At 38.9% G+C, this 16,668-nt stretch overlaps 1 protein-coding gene across 1 annotated transcript; it reads right to left on the bottom strand.

Annotated features, from left to right (window-relative positions):
* Window positions 1-1,021: 1,021 nt before the first annotated feature.
* LOC143892420 (polyadenylate-binding protein 3-like) lies at window positions 1,022-16,376 on the bottom strand. The gene is made up of 7 exons (XM_077397031.1): window positions 15,982-16,376; window positions 13,879-14,657; window positions 13,720-13,797; window positions 13,504-13,593; window positions 5,482-5,787; window positions 3,045-3,269; window positions 1,022-1,570 (listed from the first exon to the last, which is right to left on the bottom strand). The coding sequence occupies exons 1-7, from the start codon at window positions 16,202-16,204 to the stop codon at window positions 1,343-1,345; spliced, it is 1,929 nt and encodes a 642-aa protein (XP_077253146.1). The 5' UTR covers window positions 16,205-16,376; the 3' UTR covers window positions 1,022-1,342.
* Between the last annotated feature and the right edge of the window lie 292 nt (window positions 16,377-16,668).

The following is a 16,668-nucleotide window of genomic DNA, read 5'->3' on the forward strand; positions in this document are numbered from 1 at the left end:
GCACAAATGGTATTAAGAAGGCAAGTGTCAAATGGTGGTAAGCGACAAGGAGATGGCATGGCATGATAATAAGAGGAATGCTAATCTAAAGGGCGCCTTTCCCAAAATCACCGACAAGGGTGCCCCCCATCTGATCCAATTTATTATTCCTAATATGTTTACATTTTTAAGTGCTAAATTAAATGCAGCTTGATAAAGTGGATCCAATGGGGGTGCACTTGTCGCTGATTTTTGCAAGGGCACCCTTCAGTTTAGCATTCCTCTAATAATAAATATTCGCTAATGAGACTAACGCCAAGTGTGCGTACACAGTTTTTTCTTGATTACAATATCTTTTTGCCCGTCTCTAGGGGCAGCAAAAAACATGTTTAGTTGCATGGGAAATTATTTTTTCCGTGGTTGTCAAATATGCATTTCATAGAATAGTGGCAAAGTTTTTCTGCTGGCCAACCTGACGCCAATCCTCCTCCTTTATGAATTTTTTTTTTCTAAAGGATTCATTTAGCCGACCCCAACTAGCTTGGGACAAAGGCTTTGTTGAGTTGAGGTTGTCAAACATGCCCTAAAGCTAAAATTGGGGGTTTGCTTTTCGCGTTGGTGAGGTTCAACCATATTTTTGAAAGATTTACCCCAACCCAGCCCAACCCCGAAAATGCAACAAAAAATCCATGAGTTTCCACCCAACTTTGCAACTTGGTGCTTTTTCATCCAACAATCTGGTGACAGTTCATCATTTTTACTAGGGCACCGTTTATTTCAACATAAAATTTGTTTAATGCTGTAAAACTGAACATAAACAAAGTTTACATCGAAAGAAATGGAGCCTCGATTTCAATCTGAAAGATGCAAGTCCGGCGAAAAATTTCACCCAAAATGCAATTGAGTTGCACACCCAAACCCACCAGAAAAGTGAACCACCCCATGCAAAACCAACAAACACAACATTACAGGCATCCAGCAGGCATAACAAAGAATCATCCCTACCAAATATGAAACCAAGCAAAGCATAAATACCACCTAGTACTAAAAAGGATAGAAACATAAACTTTAATCAACCTAAACTCTGAAATTGTCAACAATCCAATCATATAACTATTTAAAACCCACCCAGAAACAAAGACAAAAAAAAGCCACCCAAAAACATAAAGTTTATAAGACGCGCGCATGTCAAACCCCCAAAATTCCAGTGCCTAGCTGCCGGATATAATGACCCTACCAACTGAACAAATCTCCAGAGAGCAGTCATGAAAAAACCTCAAAACAATGACTATCTCACCTCAGCAAGCCCTTTAAAAGAAAAAACATAAAAATGGATCCCAAAAACGCATATAAAGGAACGAATTCAGTCATTCAGCGACAGAGAACCGAGCTGATCGGCAGCATCAGAGCCTGCCACTTGTGCCATCCGGAGAACTTCCATGGCTTCAGCGACTTTCTTCTTGAGAGCATCAGGGGATTCAATGAGATGCAGAACCTCTGTCTGGTCCATTTCCAGCAGCATTCCAGTGACTTTTCCTGCATGATCACGCTCAATGCGTTCCACAAGAGGGAAAAGCTGTTCACCCAGCATCTGAAATTGGGAATGCAAAAGGTGATAAGAACCACATGATAGAGTATCATAAAAAGAAATATACAAAATGGGTAAGAACATTCCAGGAACTGGTTCCTTTTCAAAAGGGGGAGGTTTATGCAACTTGATCTTGTAATATCCGGCAAATTAGACCAATTCCATGAGTTTTTGGATGAATTTAGTAATAATCACATCAAAACCATTCCCAAAATGAAGGGAAGTAAAGCCGTATTTTTTTTAATGGTGAAGTAATGTCCAACTGGTTTGGGACAAAGGATTAGTTGATTGATTGATTGGTGAAGTAATGTCGTATTCTTATGTGATATTCCTTAAAATTTCTACCTTTCTGGCAATACCCTTTGAAAAAAATAGGGAAATGATATCAACAAAACCAAATTAGGGGTGCAACTCGGGTCGGGTACCCGAGGAACCCATTTTTCCAACCCAACCCGATCTCCAACCCGGCTGGGTTCAACCCGACCCAACCCAATTTGCAATTTCCTCAACCCGACCCAACCCGATTTCCAATTTGGGTTGGGTTGACCCGATTTGATATGGTACCAATAGTTGACCACCTCAACTCAAGCCGGGCTGTTTTGGATTTTGAGAACCGATTGTTCTCAAAATCCAAAACAAACAGTCCATTGTGGACTGTGGAGACTATTTCAATGTTCAAAAAGAAAAACACAAGAATTTATATAATGGGTGGCTGTGAAAACGCATGAAGCGTGGAAAGTATGGTACGCCAACTCCATATGATGATCCAAACCGTCCATCTATTAGGTTAGAACTTAAATAGGTTGTGCCCCAAAAATCATTTCCATGGGTTGATCCTAACCCTCCGATTTGTAGAAGATTCCATAAATGATTTTTGGGGCAGTACATATACAGATCAGAGGGTTAGGATCATCCTATGGAAATGATTTTTGGGGCACAACCTATTTAAGTTCTGGCCTAACAGATGGACGGTTTGGATCATCATACGGAGTGGGTCGTACCATACTTTCCAGACTTCGCGTGTTTTCACAGCCACCCATCATATAATTTCTCAGAAAAACACATACAGAATTTCAGATGGAACCCAAATTCGGGTTTCGGGTCGGGTCGGGTTGCCCGACACCCCAACCCGATTTCCAATTCGGGTTGATTTTCCCAACCCAACCCAACCCGATTTGCGAAAAAGCTTAACCCGACCCAACCCAAATTCGGGTTGAACCCGACCCGAGTTGCACCCCTGACAACTATGTTTTGATATTTTCACTAAACCATCTTGTCTTTTAGTTTTTAAAGATCTGTCAGAGGTTATTACAGTTCCTATAAACCTCTCACAAGCCAATTAAAAAAGAAAAGACAAGCTGGGTTTGTGCAATTATAAAAACATGGTTGTGCTGATATCATTTCCCCAAAAATAATGTACTGATAAAACCAATCACAACAACTCACAAGAATAAAGGTAAAAAAATGAGCTACATACTAGTCGTTGATGCTCAGGACTTGCAGAAGCTAAAGCTGAGGCAAGTGCAGTGATCGGGACTGGTGCTGGGCGTGGTGCATCCATGGGAGCCCCTGGCATTCCAGAGACATCAAGCGGCATCGGTATCATTGGACCCATCAAACTCTGAGGTACCATAGACGGGTCGACCCCATTACGGGCATTTGGCATGTATCTGTAGCTTTGATTTGCATTACGTTGCATCAACTGAGATGACAAGACCATCAGAAAAAAAATAAAAACATGAAAATTAATAAAAAAGACAAGCACAAGTCCATGAAAAAAATTCCCCAAATATACAGCCGAAACATCTTTAAAGAAATGACCCAGCTATCATGACTTCTTGTTGAATAATGTAATTTTAGACATAAGCATAGAGATAGATCCGTTGGAAATAACAAAGCAGCAAAGAATTTCTGTGATTCCGCAGTTGGCAATGAATAATAACTGGGAAGACAGAATCATGGTTTAAGTCACAAATATCGTTCTAGGGAATATCTCGACAATGGAAAATCTGAGGATATATTTTTTTTAGTTCTTCCGGGTTTATATTGGGAAAAATGATAAAATAAAGTTATTTAAAAATGAGGAAAGTGATGGTGCGCTCGAGTGCCCAATCACATGGGTCCCACATTTTTTGTGGTGATCCAAACCATTCATTTGCAAGGCCCTATCATAGATAGGTTGTGTACCAAAAATCAGATCCATTGAATCATCCTAACCCCTTCAAAAGTGGAGGTAAAAAATGAGCAGATTTGTCGACAAACAGTGTCTGTTCATTTTGACCTCCACAAATGGATGGGTTAGGATGATCCTATGGAGCTGATTTTTGGTACACACCCCATCTGTGTAACGGCCTTTCAAATGAATGCTTTGGATCATCCTAACAAAGTGGGCCCACATGTGATTGGGCACTCGAGCGCACCATAAGCTTGGTGCGCTCAAGCGCACCAACACTTTCCTCTTTAAAAATATATAATTTACGAAAAATATAAAAAATATCGTAAAAATACTGAGATATTAGGTAATATTATCTTGAAAATTGATTAAAATGAAAATATTGCAATATTTTTTAAAATCTAGGGATTATTTCAAGATTTTGTCATTTTATCAAAATGTTGGAGATATCTATGACAAAGATCACTCTTCCCATGAAGCTTCAAATGAATAATAGAAAGAAAAAATCCATACAGGTACCACAATATGCAGTCAAAAATATCCTTTGACAAATTAGTTTTCAACTTCTAACTAGTCGGGATTATACAGGTTAGACACAGACGAACCAACTCCTACCAGGACAAGAATGTGAGATGTAATGCCTTTTTTTAATGATTTCAATGACTTGAGCCCATCCCTTTAAAAAGAACAACGAAAGACAACGAAATAAGGGACTGGTGCCAATTGTTGGGTGTAGTCCTGAAATACATAAAAAGGCACATGCTTTTTTTTATCATTCTACTATTCCATATAACCGTGTGATGCACACATGTGCACCAGAGATAGGCACAAAGGTACCTGACCAAGTGATCTTGGAAGACTAGGTACACCATGTCCAAAAAATTATGGTGTGAGACATGAGATACAAATATTACTTCACAACAGTGTATTAGAACTACAAAAATAAATAACAATTGCAAACAGGAATTAAAATATGAAGTAAGGTTTATCCTAGCATCCATGTCAACAATGCCCAACTCACATATCGGACATCTGTTTACAACCTGCCAACACCCCTGCTTAAGGAAAGCCCTCCACAGGTTTGACTATACTCAAACCAATCAATTTGAGAACCCTTTCAGAAACTTGATCCATATTGACAAATCAAGAACCAATGAGAGTACTACCAACATTTGATGTCATTTCTCATCTGTTATAAGTATGTTAAGAACTCATACCAAGAACTTTCCAAGGCAAATCTTTTGAGTAATATATCCATGGGCAGAAATTCCCTTATCTATAACAACAATCTTTAGATAAAACTGCTTTGATAACTAGCTTCTCTAGTGCCCGAAGCAAAACTAAGTTGACTCTAGGGGTGCAACTCCGGTCTATTTTTGAGAAATTTGGCCGAGCATTTACCATAAAATGGGCTCGGGTTCAGGTTAATTTCAATTTCAATTCAATTTTTAGCAAAAGTGCAACCCGAACCGACCAAAATTGCACCTCTAGTTGACTCAATAGAGTCAATGATTGACCAAGGACATTTTAAACATTGCGCCGAACAATCTCAGACATAATGACAGAGTAGAGAAGTAAGTTTATTATGGTAATCGCAAAGGTTCATGGGTCTTTTGACTAATAAGTGGCCATGTCTGGTAACTTAAAACCGAGGGACAGTCAACTGTGACAGTGCAAAGTTTTTTTTTTTTAAATGACATAGGGTGCGACAGTGCAAAGTTGAAGCGAGAAATTATCGAACCTGCTGCTGCTGCATCTGCTGCGGAGTGCCACCTCGTCTTACACCCATCCGTTGTGGAGGCTGTCCTTGTTGTCTCTGGAGGGGGTATGGCATTATAAAGTTTGGGGGAACACCGGGCCGAATTCCAGGCATGAGTTGCTGCTGGAATCCATAGGCAGTGGGTTGAGGTGGAATGAGACCAGGAGTACCCTGACCAAAATACAGTTGCTGTGGAGCAAGCCTAGGTGTGCCCGGATGAAATCCAGGCAAACTCGCCGGCATTGCAGGTGCCATCGCCCCTGGAGCCCTAAGCTGAGCAAAATGAGCCTGCAAGACGAAACCATACTATAAATAAAATGAACTGGTTTGAGATACGGTTCAGTTTAATATGCATATTTCAGAATTCCGGGTTTTATTTTTTCAAAAACTTCTGTAAGTTTGGACCCTCCTTTTTTTAAATTACGAGGTTGCCTCGCTATAAGCTCCAAACATTTTTCCTACTTTTTGCATGGGGTCCAAGATATTGTTTGACATTTACCTCTTTCAACCTTTTTGAAGCACTAGGCCTACCTTTCCTAATCCCAAGTAAATTAAATAAAAGTAAATCTCAGCTAAAATCATTGAGTGCTAAATAGAAAAAAAAAATTAAACACAAATACATTATACACAAATAAGAGTTACACCAGTGGCATGGAACCATTCAAACAATCAGGAAAAAACAGCACTGAAATTAAACATCGTCACTATTAATATGTCATAAACATATATGACATCATATTAGCGAGTGAGAACCAATTTTACCCGGCAGAAAGATCCAAAAAGCAAACCAGATATGCCAACAACAACTAATAGAGAACCTTCTTCTATTGGTAGAGAGCCATGAACCCTACCCATACCAAGCATAGATGAATCAGATAATTATCCTAAACATGGTTAAAAACCAAATAATCTTCCATCACTAGTTTTGGAATCTTCTTTATTTTGGACATATATAAAAAGAAAAACTCCAAACGTTTTCCACACTCTTACCCATGTTTTAAAGTATATCCAGATACGGGAATCATTCGACACGCCTCAAACTCAATGGATGAGCGTAAGCATCATCTACGAATAACTATTCAGAAATCAGAACCACCCTCCCACCCCAAATGAATAAATGAATAACTGAAAAAAGGGTGCCTCTTGGCCAATTTACAAGATGCGTTGAACAATACGATCTGACAATGTATAAGATTTTGGGGTGCCTGGCTGTAAGACACTTATCTAAGCCCTAACTACAATCCCAATAAAACCCAAATCAGATGGAAACATAAATATCGGTTTCAGTTTTGGTCAGCAAAGAAACGGAAACAGAAACATTTTGGTTTCGTAGAAATCTTCTAAAATCACGGAAACATATGGAAACATATGCAAATGATGAATTTTTTTAATCTTTAAAACGAACATATGCTAATGATCAAATTTTAAATTGAAACTTTGGAAATGCTAGAATAAGCACAAATACATACTTAGAAACCCTCAAATAAGAAACAAAACCATCCATAATGGCTTAATCATATCGACCACCGAGTGAAATGTGTTGCAGTGCATGTCTAGAACAGTAAAGTCAATAAAGAAGTACATGTAATGAAGTATAAGAAAGTACAATGACTAGTCTCCCCTCTAAGGACCCCAACTCTATATCAATACCTCATAGAGTTACGAGGTATTATTGGTTCTATGTCAATCTGACATTCCATGGGGTTACTTTACTATGAAGTCCAATGACGTTGCCTATCAAATTTCGTTCTCTACATTAATGAAATGCAAATAATAACATCTTTTCATTTTGTTTGTCGCTTTGACCATTTCGGTCAAATTTCGAGAATTTCGGTTGAATTTTGAGAGCTTCGGTCAAAATTTTGGGGAAATAATGACATGAAAGGAAATCATGTAGATTTCGTTTCGGTGGGGATAGAATGGAAACACCTTGATCATTTCGAGGAAATTTCAAGGAAATTTAAAACCATGTGTAGATGGGAAGCTTGGAAGTGGACAAATATTTGTCTTTCTTCAAGATGGTATGTTCAAAAGAAGTACCACATAATATATTTTAGGTTTTAGCATTCTTCCATCTGACCAAGATGGTAAGTCCTAATGTTATTGCTGTCATTCCAAAAGAAAGTTCTTTTGAGTTGCTCAATTCTCTTTATTACGGAAGGGAAATGAAAAGGCGACATGTAATAGATGGGAACATTTGAAAGCATGGACTTGATGAGTGTTTTGCACCCTAGACAATAAACTTTTCTTCCAAGGAGAGAATCATTTTTCCAATCTCTCGATTACAGGATCCCAAAGGCTAATTGAATGTTCCCAAAAGGAAGTCCTGAAGGGATGGACTCAAACTTGCAACCCAAAATCTTCACAAATTTCTCTACCTCAAAATCGTCCATATAAATTCTCATAACCATACTTACTGAAATTTATCCATTGGCCCAACATCACTTCGTAACATCAAGAACAAACTTCAGATTTTTAATGTTCCACAAGTTAGGATAGCTAAGTGATCGTCAGAATACTGCAGGTGGGAGATTTCAATTCTGGCATGGCCAATACAAAAAAGCCTTCAATCAAGCTGCACGATCAAGTGTTAAACAGCATCCTACCGAAGGCATACTCCATTATATCTAACAAAATAGAAGAAAGAAAGTCTCTCTGATGCAAACACCCAGATGTCTAAAAGAAAATTTTATGTGACCCATTAATCACAATGAACACCAACATGAAGACAAAGAAGACATCATCCATGGTTTTCAATTTCGGTCGGAACATTTCATTTCAACCGAAATATTTTGATTTTGGCTGCCACAATAACGATGTTCACTTAGATTAGGAAAAATACCAGATTTCACCTGAAATTTCGGGATTTCATTAATGTTTCGGTTGAAAACTTGAAATATACAAAACATGCAACTTTTCAAACAAAAAAAGTAATATTTTTGTCGAAATGTGAAAACTTTGGCAAAAATCAGCTCTCGCATAAAAGAGAACAACGAGCTAACTTTAAGATATTTCTAAAAACAAAACAAAAAAATATTAAAAAACCCAGTTGTAAAGAATCTCCCTTGGATTTCGATCGTGATTTCATACTGAAATGTTTCCTTCATTTTACAAAATTTCGGCCGAAATTTCCTACCGAAACCAAAATATTTCTGTTTCACTGATAATTGAAATTGAAATCAACTCAACTCAACAAAGCCTTTGTCCCAAACTAGTTGGGGTCAGCTAAATGAATCCTTTAGAAAAAATTCATGAAGAAGGTAAAAGGAATCTACCCAGCTCTAATCCTGGTTCTAGTTGGGTTCTTCTCTTAGAAGCACGAAGCGGGGGCGGGGGCGGGAGCGGAGGCGGGAGCGGGGGCGGGGAAGCGTGGGTTCTAGAAAAGTCTAAGTTTGGGAGCGCCATGGGAGCGTGTATGTAATATTTTCTTTATATATCTTTCAAAATTCAAGCACATCAAAAAATAATAGTTTCTAACCATTTTCATATGTATCTTTCAAAATTGAAGTACATCTAAAAGCTAATTTCTAACCATCTTCACCATCTTCATTTGTGTGCACTCGTTCCTCGTGCCTTCTGAAGATGCACAAGCCTTTGTGCTTTCTCCAACGAATTACTTTGAAGAGTTGGAGGAGTTTGATATAAGGAAGTTGGTGATCGTGGGACTTATAGAGTAATAGAAGCAAGCTGTGAGCGTCATTAGAGCAGTTCCTGTCTCTATGGGGTCGCGCTCCCTGGAAGTTCCTTCCTAAGGAGCGCGGAATCGAGGTTCCGAGGTGGGAGCGGCACCCCGAGAGGAGGTTCCTGCTTCTAAGGTTCTTCTACGTGGATCATTTTCTTCCATTCTATCCTATCCAAGGTCAAGTTCTCTGTTATGTTCCTAGCTATCAAGTCTTTCCTCAATATTTCTACCCAAGTTGTTTTCGGTCTAACCTTCACATCATCCAACCTTACCATCTAGAATTGAAGCCAAATCCTACCCATAAGATGATCAAGACAATTTTACTCCACTGTCGTATGCTTTTTTCCGCATCAATTTTACAAAGAATAACCCTTTGTCAGATGACAGGGCTCGACGCACTCCTTAGCTATCAAGGCTCCATGAAGGATTTGCCTACCATTTAAAAAAATTGCGTTGCCTACCAAAGCTCCACGGGGCCTATCTGTCAACACTTAAGCTACATTTTTATAAACGCGGCCCATCAAATTAGTTGGCCGAAAATCAATAATCTTTACGCACCATCCCTTTCGGGGGCAACGTGATGAAAGTGACACTTGTGCATTTACATGGATTCTTTACATCAAAAAGTTAATGAAATAGATAGAAAATACCATACAAAAGCCATCCGACCTGAGACCTTTAAAATCTTTGATGAAAAAAGAGATAGTTTAACCTCATCCTCATAAAATTGTCTTTCCAATCACTCGCAAATATCATCATCAAGGTGACCAAACAACATATTCTCCAACTTGGGAAGGTTCTAGTTTTCAGAGTAATACAACGCATCAAAAAAATACAATTTCCAAAAATGGGATTTTGCTAGCAATACCATGAAAGTAGGCTATATTTTTATCATCCATTTCAAACATTTTAATGTAGACCTTTGTTTCCATTTCAACTCCCATGTACGATAGTCTATTTATACTCATCCATGAGTTGGCATTTTTCTCGCGATTAAGTAGTGTTATGAGTACTACTTTTATTAATACCTTCAAGAATATACAGCACTTTAAGAATATCTTTAACAAATTTGAGTTTTGGACCGAATCTCACATCAGCCAAACCAACCACCTCTGCTTCGAACTACCACACCCTCAGTTTATCTTTCAAAGAAGGGACTTCCAGGTTCCAACCAAGCAAGTTTAAAACGAAATGGAGAAGGGCCTCAAGACCCCAACATAGATTCAAGAAGCATCGTACGATGATTAGAAATTGGCTTCGTCAAGGCTATCTGCAACACATGAAAAATTTGTGATGCATTGAGGGTAAAGGAGAAATTTATCCAATCAACCGAGGAGGTCTAAAAGCAATAGGAAAGACATAACAACATAGAAGTAAACAAAAAACAAGACAAAGAAACAGCAATACAACGCTCATCAAGGGGGCAAATGATCGAGCTCAAAAGCGCATTTCTAACAACTCCATATCGAGCGAGAAGATCATCATCGTTGTTTGCCGAACAAAAAACATGTCAGGTCTAAATATCATAGACATCGATCTTATCTAAAATTTCTTCAATAGCATCCACATAGCGCCAAGGATAGTAGGGCCCAACTCCCACCCACTTAACGACATTGAGAGAGTCTACCCCAACAATAAGATGGTCCAAAAGAGTTGGCCGTGGAGGCCGTCAAGAAGCTGTGAAGGCAGTCTGGAGTCCGCCATTATGCCCTTTTAGGCCGGATCCGGAAGGTCGTGGGAGGCCATGGAGACCGGATCTGGAGCCTGTGGAGAGAAGTGAGGCCGTGGAGGGAAGGTAGTGGAAGGTCCATGGGTTAACCGGACCTAGAGGCCGTCAGGAGGCCATTGAGGCCGGACTTAATGGGGGTACGCCGAGGCTTGGCGGTATTGCGAGATGAAGTCCACCGGAGATCGGGTGGTGAAGATGGGATTGATCTGAAAATGGCGGAATGGGATGAAGAAAATGGGTTGTGGTGGAGGTGGGTTTAGATCTTCAAGAAGATGGTGGTGGTGGATGGGCTTAAGAAGTGGAGATGGATGGCTTTTGTGGAAGAGATGTAGGAGGGACTGGAGGTGATGCCGTGGAGAAGGAGGTGGTGGCCGGCGGGGATAGTTGCCGGAGAAGTGTACCAGCTCTCTCGTTTCATTTCTCTCTCTCTGAAAATGCAGCCGAAGAAGATGGCCCGACGTACGTTAGAAGAAATGGCTATCGTGCACGGTTAAGAGCGCACAATATCTTTAGGTCTTCGAGCGGGATTTTTGAAAATCGAAATCGCCAGCTGGGAAGAGGTGGGGAAGTTTGTGTGGCATGGCAGACACGTGTGATGACTTGTTGGGGCCCAAAAATATGGCAATTTTGTTGGTTCCGATACAAGTTAGGTAACTGGGTAATGTGATAGGAAATAGGGATGCGTAGCATATAACGGATATGTAAGCTAATCCTATTGTATGTAGGGGCGGTACTCTAGCCTGCAATCGTTTGACTTGAAATAATACGAAGATCTTTTTTCCCAAAACTTTATTTTTGGGACAATATTTTTCCTTTTTTCCCCTGTTTTACCTCTTTTAGTGACTTTTTTGTGTCCATTTGGACAGCAATTGGTGCGTTTTAGCCTTTCCAGATGATTAAGAGGGTTAAAAGTTAAAACCCATCAAAACCAACATTTGAGATACTTATTTCTTCCTTAAAACTCTACCTGTAGCTTTAAGACAAAGATTTCTCCCCACTTTCTTGTGCAACCTCTTCTTCCACCAGATTCTACACCAAGGGACAACCACTTAGCCTCCAAGTGGTGATTCGAAAGAGGTACCATGTTTTATTAAAGTTTTTCATATTTTTAAAAAAAAATCTACATGTTAAAGTGTCTTTTTCTGGAACGGAACAGCCAAATGTTCCAACTTATGAGGAAACGGAACTACGACAGGAACATATTTGATAACTACGAAGAGAACCTTCAATCCGATAAACAGCTAATAGGTAAACAAAGAATATCCTTTTCTCGGTGGAAACTTTCAACCAAGAGAGAGAGAGAGAGAGAAAAGAGTTTCTAGACACTGGTGTAGATAAGTTATCTACACAGTAGCTTAAAATACAGAGGGGGCCACATTGCTTGGGTGATCCAAAACATTCATTTGATGAGCCCTCACATAGATAGGGTGTGCCCAAAAAATCAGCTTCATAGGGTCATCCTAACCCTTCGAACTGTGGAGGTAAAAATTTTCAGATTTGTGAAGGTATATACACGTCCATTTTACCTCCACAAATAGTGGGGTTGGGATGATCCTATGGAGCTGATTTTTGAGGCACACCCTATCTATGTGAGGGCCAATGAAATGAATGCTTTGGATCACCCAAGCAATGTGGCCCCCACTGTATTTTAAGCTAGTGTGTAGATAACTTATCTACACTAGTGTCTAAAAACTCTTTTCTCATATATATATATACTAGTAAAAAACCTCGTGCGAAGCACGGGCCAACAAAGAACTGTACGGATCACATCATAGGTTGATCCAAACCGTCCATGTGATGGAACACAACATAAATAGGTTGTGCCCCAAAAATCATTTCCATAGGCTGATCCTAGCCCTCCAATCTATAGAGGTTTCCATAATATGTTGTTCCTCTTAAATCGGATGGTAAAGATCACCCTATAGATTTTTTATTAAAAAAGCATAAAGGAGGGGGGTAACATTGAAATTATGTGGCTTTATAGGTTGATCCAAACCGTCCATGTGATGGAACACAACATCAATTGATTGTGCCCGTAAAATCATTTCCATAGGTTGATCCTAGCCCTCCAATCAATATAGGCTGATCCTAACTCTCCAATCGAGAGAGGTTTCAATAATTGTTGTTCCTCTTCAGGTGCCCGGAATCCGTCAATATTTTGCAAGTGTCCTGCATGAGTAATATAAAGTAGTTCTTCCGTCATTGTCATATGTCTTTACCTCTTCTCGGTAGTTTTTTTCTGTAATTGTCATAGAACAATTACCTTGTGTTGGTACTTTTTGTATGTAGATTACTATTTTACCCCCAAATAATTTCTCATAGAGTTAGATGTTAAATATCAGCAAAGGGGTTAATGGGAAAAGAGTAATGATGATGGTAAAAGAGTAATGATGACTGCTATATTTCGGGTGAATTAAATGTCTATTTTACCCTCATAGATAGTATGTACAGATATGTGGGGAGGGCAGAAAAGGGTAAAAATCATGCACACTGACGTGTTAAATGGACAATAATTCTCCAATTTCTCTTCTGCTATATAGTAATAGATATAGGTACCAAATTTCTTATGAGTTGCTGTAAAAGCAGAACTCGCCTGTAACCGTGCCTTCCTTTCTTCTTTACGTTCAGCCATTGCAACATATAGAGGTTTCCTTCCAATCATTTTCCCGTTCATTTCATTGACCTAAACAGAGTTCCATGATGCATAAGAGTTTGCCCATGAAGAGGAAAAATAGAACTGAGTTCACAGTTTGACTAAAAAACGCAGAAGAATAAGGTGATCAAATGCAAAGAGAAGTGGCCAACTTACAGCTCTGGTAGCTTCCTCTGGTAGAGAAAACGCCACAAAACCAGAACCCCTGCTCTGCCCCTGTGGATCAAGCATGACCTGAAAAAAATAGAAAGCATTACATGTGAATATATTCCTGTATTTTTTTTAAATACCATTTAAGTATAGCTTAATACATACCTTGCAAGATGTTATGGCGCCAAAATCAGAGAACAACTCCCTGAGTTTTTCATCATCGATAGTGTCATCAAGATTTTTCAGATATAAATTAGCCCCTTGTAGTTTTTCTAGCCTACCATTTCTTTCCTGTTCATATTTGGCTTTTAACTCAGCCTCTCTATCTGCTTTTCTCTGAGCCTTGCCAACAAACCAAACTCTATCATCATTGAAAGTACTTCCATTCAGATTATCAACTGCAGCGGCAGCATCATCTGGGTTCTGAAAATTTACAAAACCAAAGCCTCTAGAATTTCCATTTGCATCCCTCATAATAACTGCACTAGTAATGGGACCATAATTACCAAAAACATTCTTAAGGTCCTCATCAATAGTTGTTTCAGACAAATTTTTTACATATACATTAGTGAATTTCGGCGAACCATTTGCTCGATCTCGTTCTTGACGGCGAACAAAAAGGCCAACATAGACTTGTTTATCATTTATCAACATTCCATTAAGTCGCTTAATGGCATTTTGAGCAGCATCGTCTTGTTCAAACTGTACAAATCCGTATCCTTTTGATTGGCCACTATTATCAGTGGCAACCTTGCAAGAAAGGACAGTCCCAAAGGCAGCAAAAGTGTCATGCAATGCCTTGTTATCTATTGACGTGTCCAGGTTCTTAATAAAAACATTAGCAAATCCACTTTTCCGAATACTGGGATCTCGATGTGAGAACATGATCCTGACCGGTCTCCCATTTATGGGAGTAAAATTCAAAAGCTCCAAGGCATGACTAGCTGCAATTTTACAATTCAAAAGATCAGGTTAATAATCATATTTGTTAAATTCATATAAACAATTCAAAAAGATCAGGTTAATAATCATATTTGTTAAATTCATATTTGTAACCATCATCATTCAGAAATACATAAAAGAGGTCCCTTTCACAACGGTGGAAGCAGTGAGCCAGGAAACAATATTTTTTAGCCTTTTGGGATAAAATAAAAATTTATAAATAAGTAACGGGGCTATCGATGATAAGTTTTTTAATAGGAGTCACAAAATCTATTTGCACTCTTAGTGGTCACAAATAGAAGGAAAACGAATAATATAAACACATATCTTTCCATATGAAATAACCCAAAAGGAAGAAATTTCATAGGTAATCCCCCTCTCTCTCCCTCTATCCCTCCCTCTCCTTTTCCCTCTCCCAGTTAACTTTGCATCCAAACAGGAACTTTACCTAGACTTTACTTGGCTTTACCAGGGTTTTAAAATCCTGCCCCCCTCCATGGACTTTACTTGCCCAAAGAATGCTTAAGCATCCAAACAGAGCCTTAAGTTTTATTTACAAATGGGAGTGATATGATTTCCGTAAAATGTCATAAATAAAGTAGCCATACTGTGGAAGCCAATAACCCCACCAGTTTAAAGTATCCAAACCACAAGAACCAACAATATAATCCTATTATGAATATTTATAGAGCCTCAAAACAGATGACAAATGAAAAAGAAACCCATCACTAGACAAATTTCAACTAACATAAACACAGATAGATAGCTATAGCAACAAGAAAAACAAGTTTTTTTACAAGAAAACCACACAAAAAAATACACACGGAACAAAAACAAAATCCCAGCAAGCATTTATAAACAGAAGCAAAACAAAACAGAAATAAACAATCAGAAAACAACAATCTAAAATCATCTGGAAACATCATTACAAGATTAATAAGCCCTAACTAAATCCAAAACCCTAGCTCAAATTTCCACAGAGTTCCTTAAAATAACAAAACATCATACAATCCGCAAAACATACATAGCTACAGAACCATAGCTCCATCTCAAACCCTAAAATACCAACACGAAAAGCCCAAACACTGAAACCCTAGCCGATCAAAACATCAAATGAGAGGGAAGTTTAATTAACAATAAGAAGAAGAAAAATGAATATTTCGAACATTGTTGTACCAATCCGCAAAACATACACACTACAGAACCATAGGTCAATCTCAAACCCTAAAATAGCAACATGCAAAACACACAACACTGAAACCCTAGACCGATCAAAACATCAAACGAGAGAGAGATTTATATTAAATAATAAGAAGAAAACAATACCGTCTTGAGCATTGTTGTAATTGACATAAGCATAGCCAAGAGAAACCCTTCTGATCTGATCTCTACAAACCCTAATAGAGACAACAGGAGCCACCTGGCTAAAGAGATCATAGAGCTGGCCTTCTGTGATTGTGGGGTCCAGATCCCCAACATACAGAGAAGCGTTACTAAAGACTCCTTGTTGTTGTGGGACCGACTGTGGTGGAGAAGGAGGAGTCGCCATTTTAGGGTTTTAAAAGAATCTAGGGTTTTAAAAGACAGAGAAGGGAAATTTAAGAATGATAAAAAAGAAGAGAGAGAGGGTTTTAAAGGACGGGAGAAAGAAAGAGAAAAGGAGGGAAAGGTTTTTTTTTTTTGGGTTTTTTTGGGTTTTTGCAGAAAGCGAGAGGGGAGAGAGAAAGCCTCCTGAAGGAAGGGAAGAGGAAAACTTAGTTTTAAAGGGTAAGGATCTGGCACGTGTGGTCAATGACGTGGCGACGCGTGCACGTTGGTCGGTTTTTTGGCGTTACGAGAAAAGTGAATTTAACGGCGTAATAGGCAAGTTTCGGGTCCCACGTTGGGTGTTTATGTGAAATCGAAACCGTTGATTTTGTAGAGTGTTATCAGATGATTTAAATGCTTTTGGTTTGGTTCCGATCGGACATTTCATATGTAAGATAAAAGACTACGAAAATCAACGGATCAGAT

This window comes from Tasmannia lanceolata, unplaced genomic scaffold, assembly GCF_043159265.1.
Source record: "Tasmannia lanceolata isolate RefF3 unplaced genomic scaffold, GAP_Taslan_0.1 ptg000015l, whole genome shotgun sequence".
NCBI lineage: Eukaryota > Viridiplantae > Streptophyta > Magnoliopsida > Canellales > Winteraceae > Tasmannia > Tasmannia lanceolata.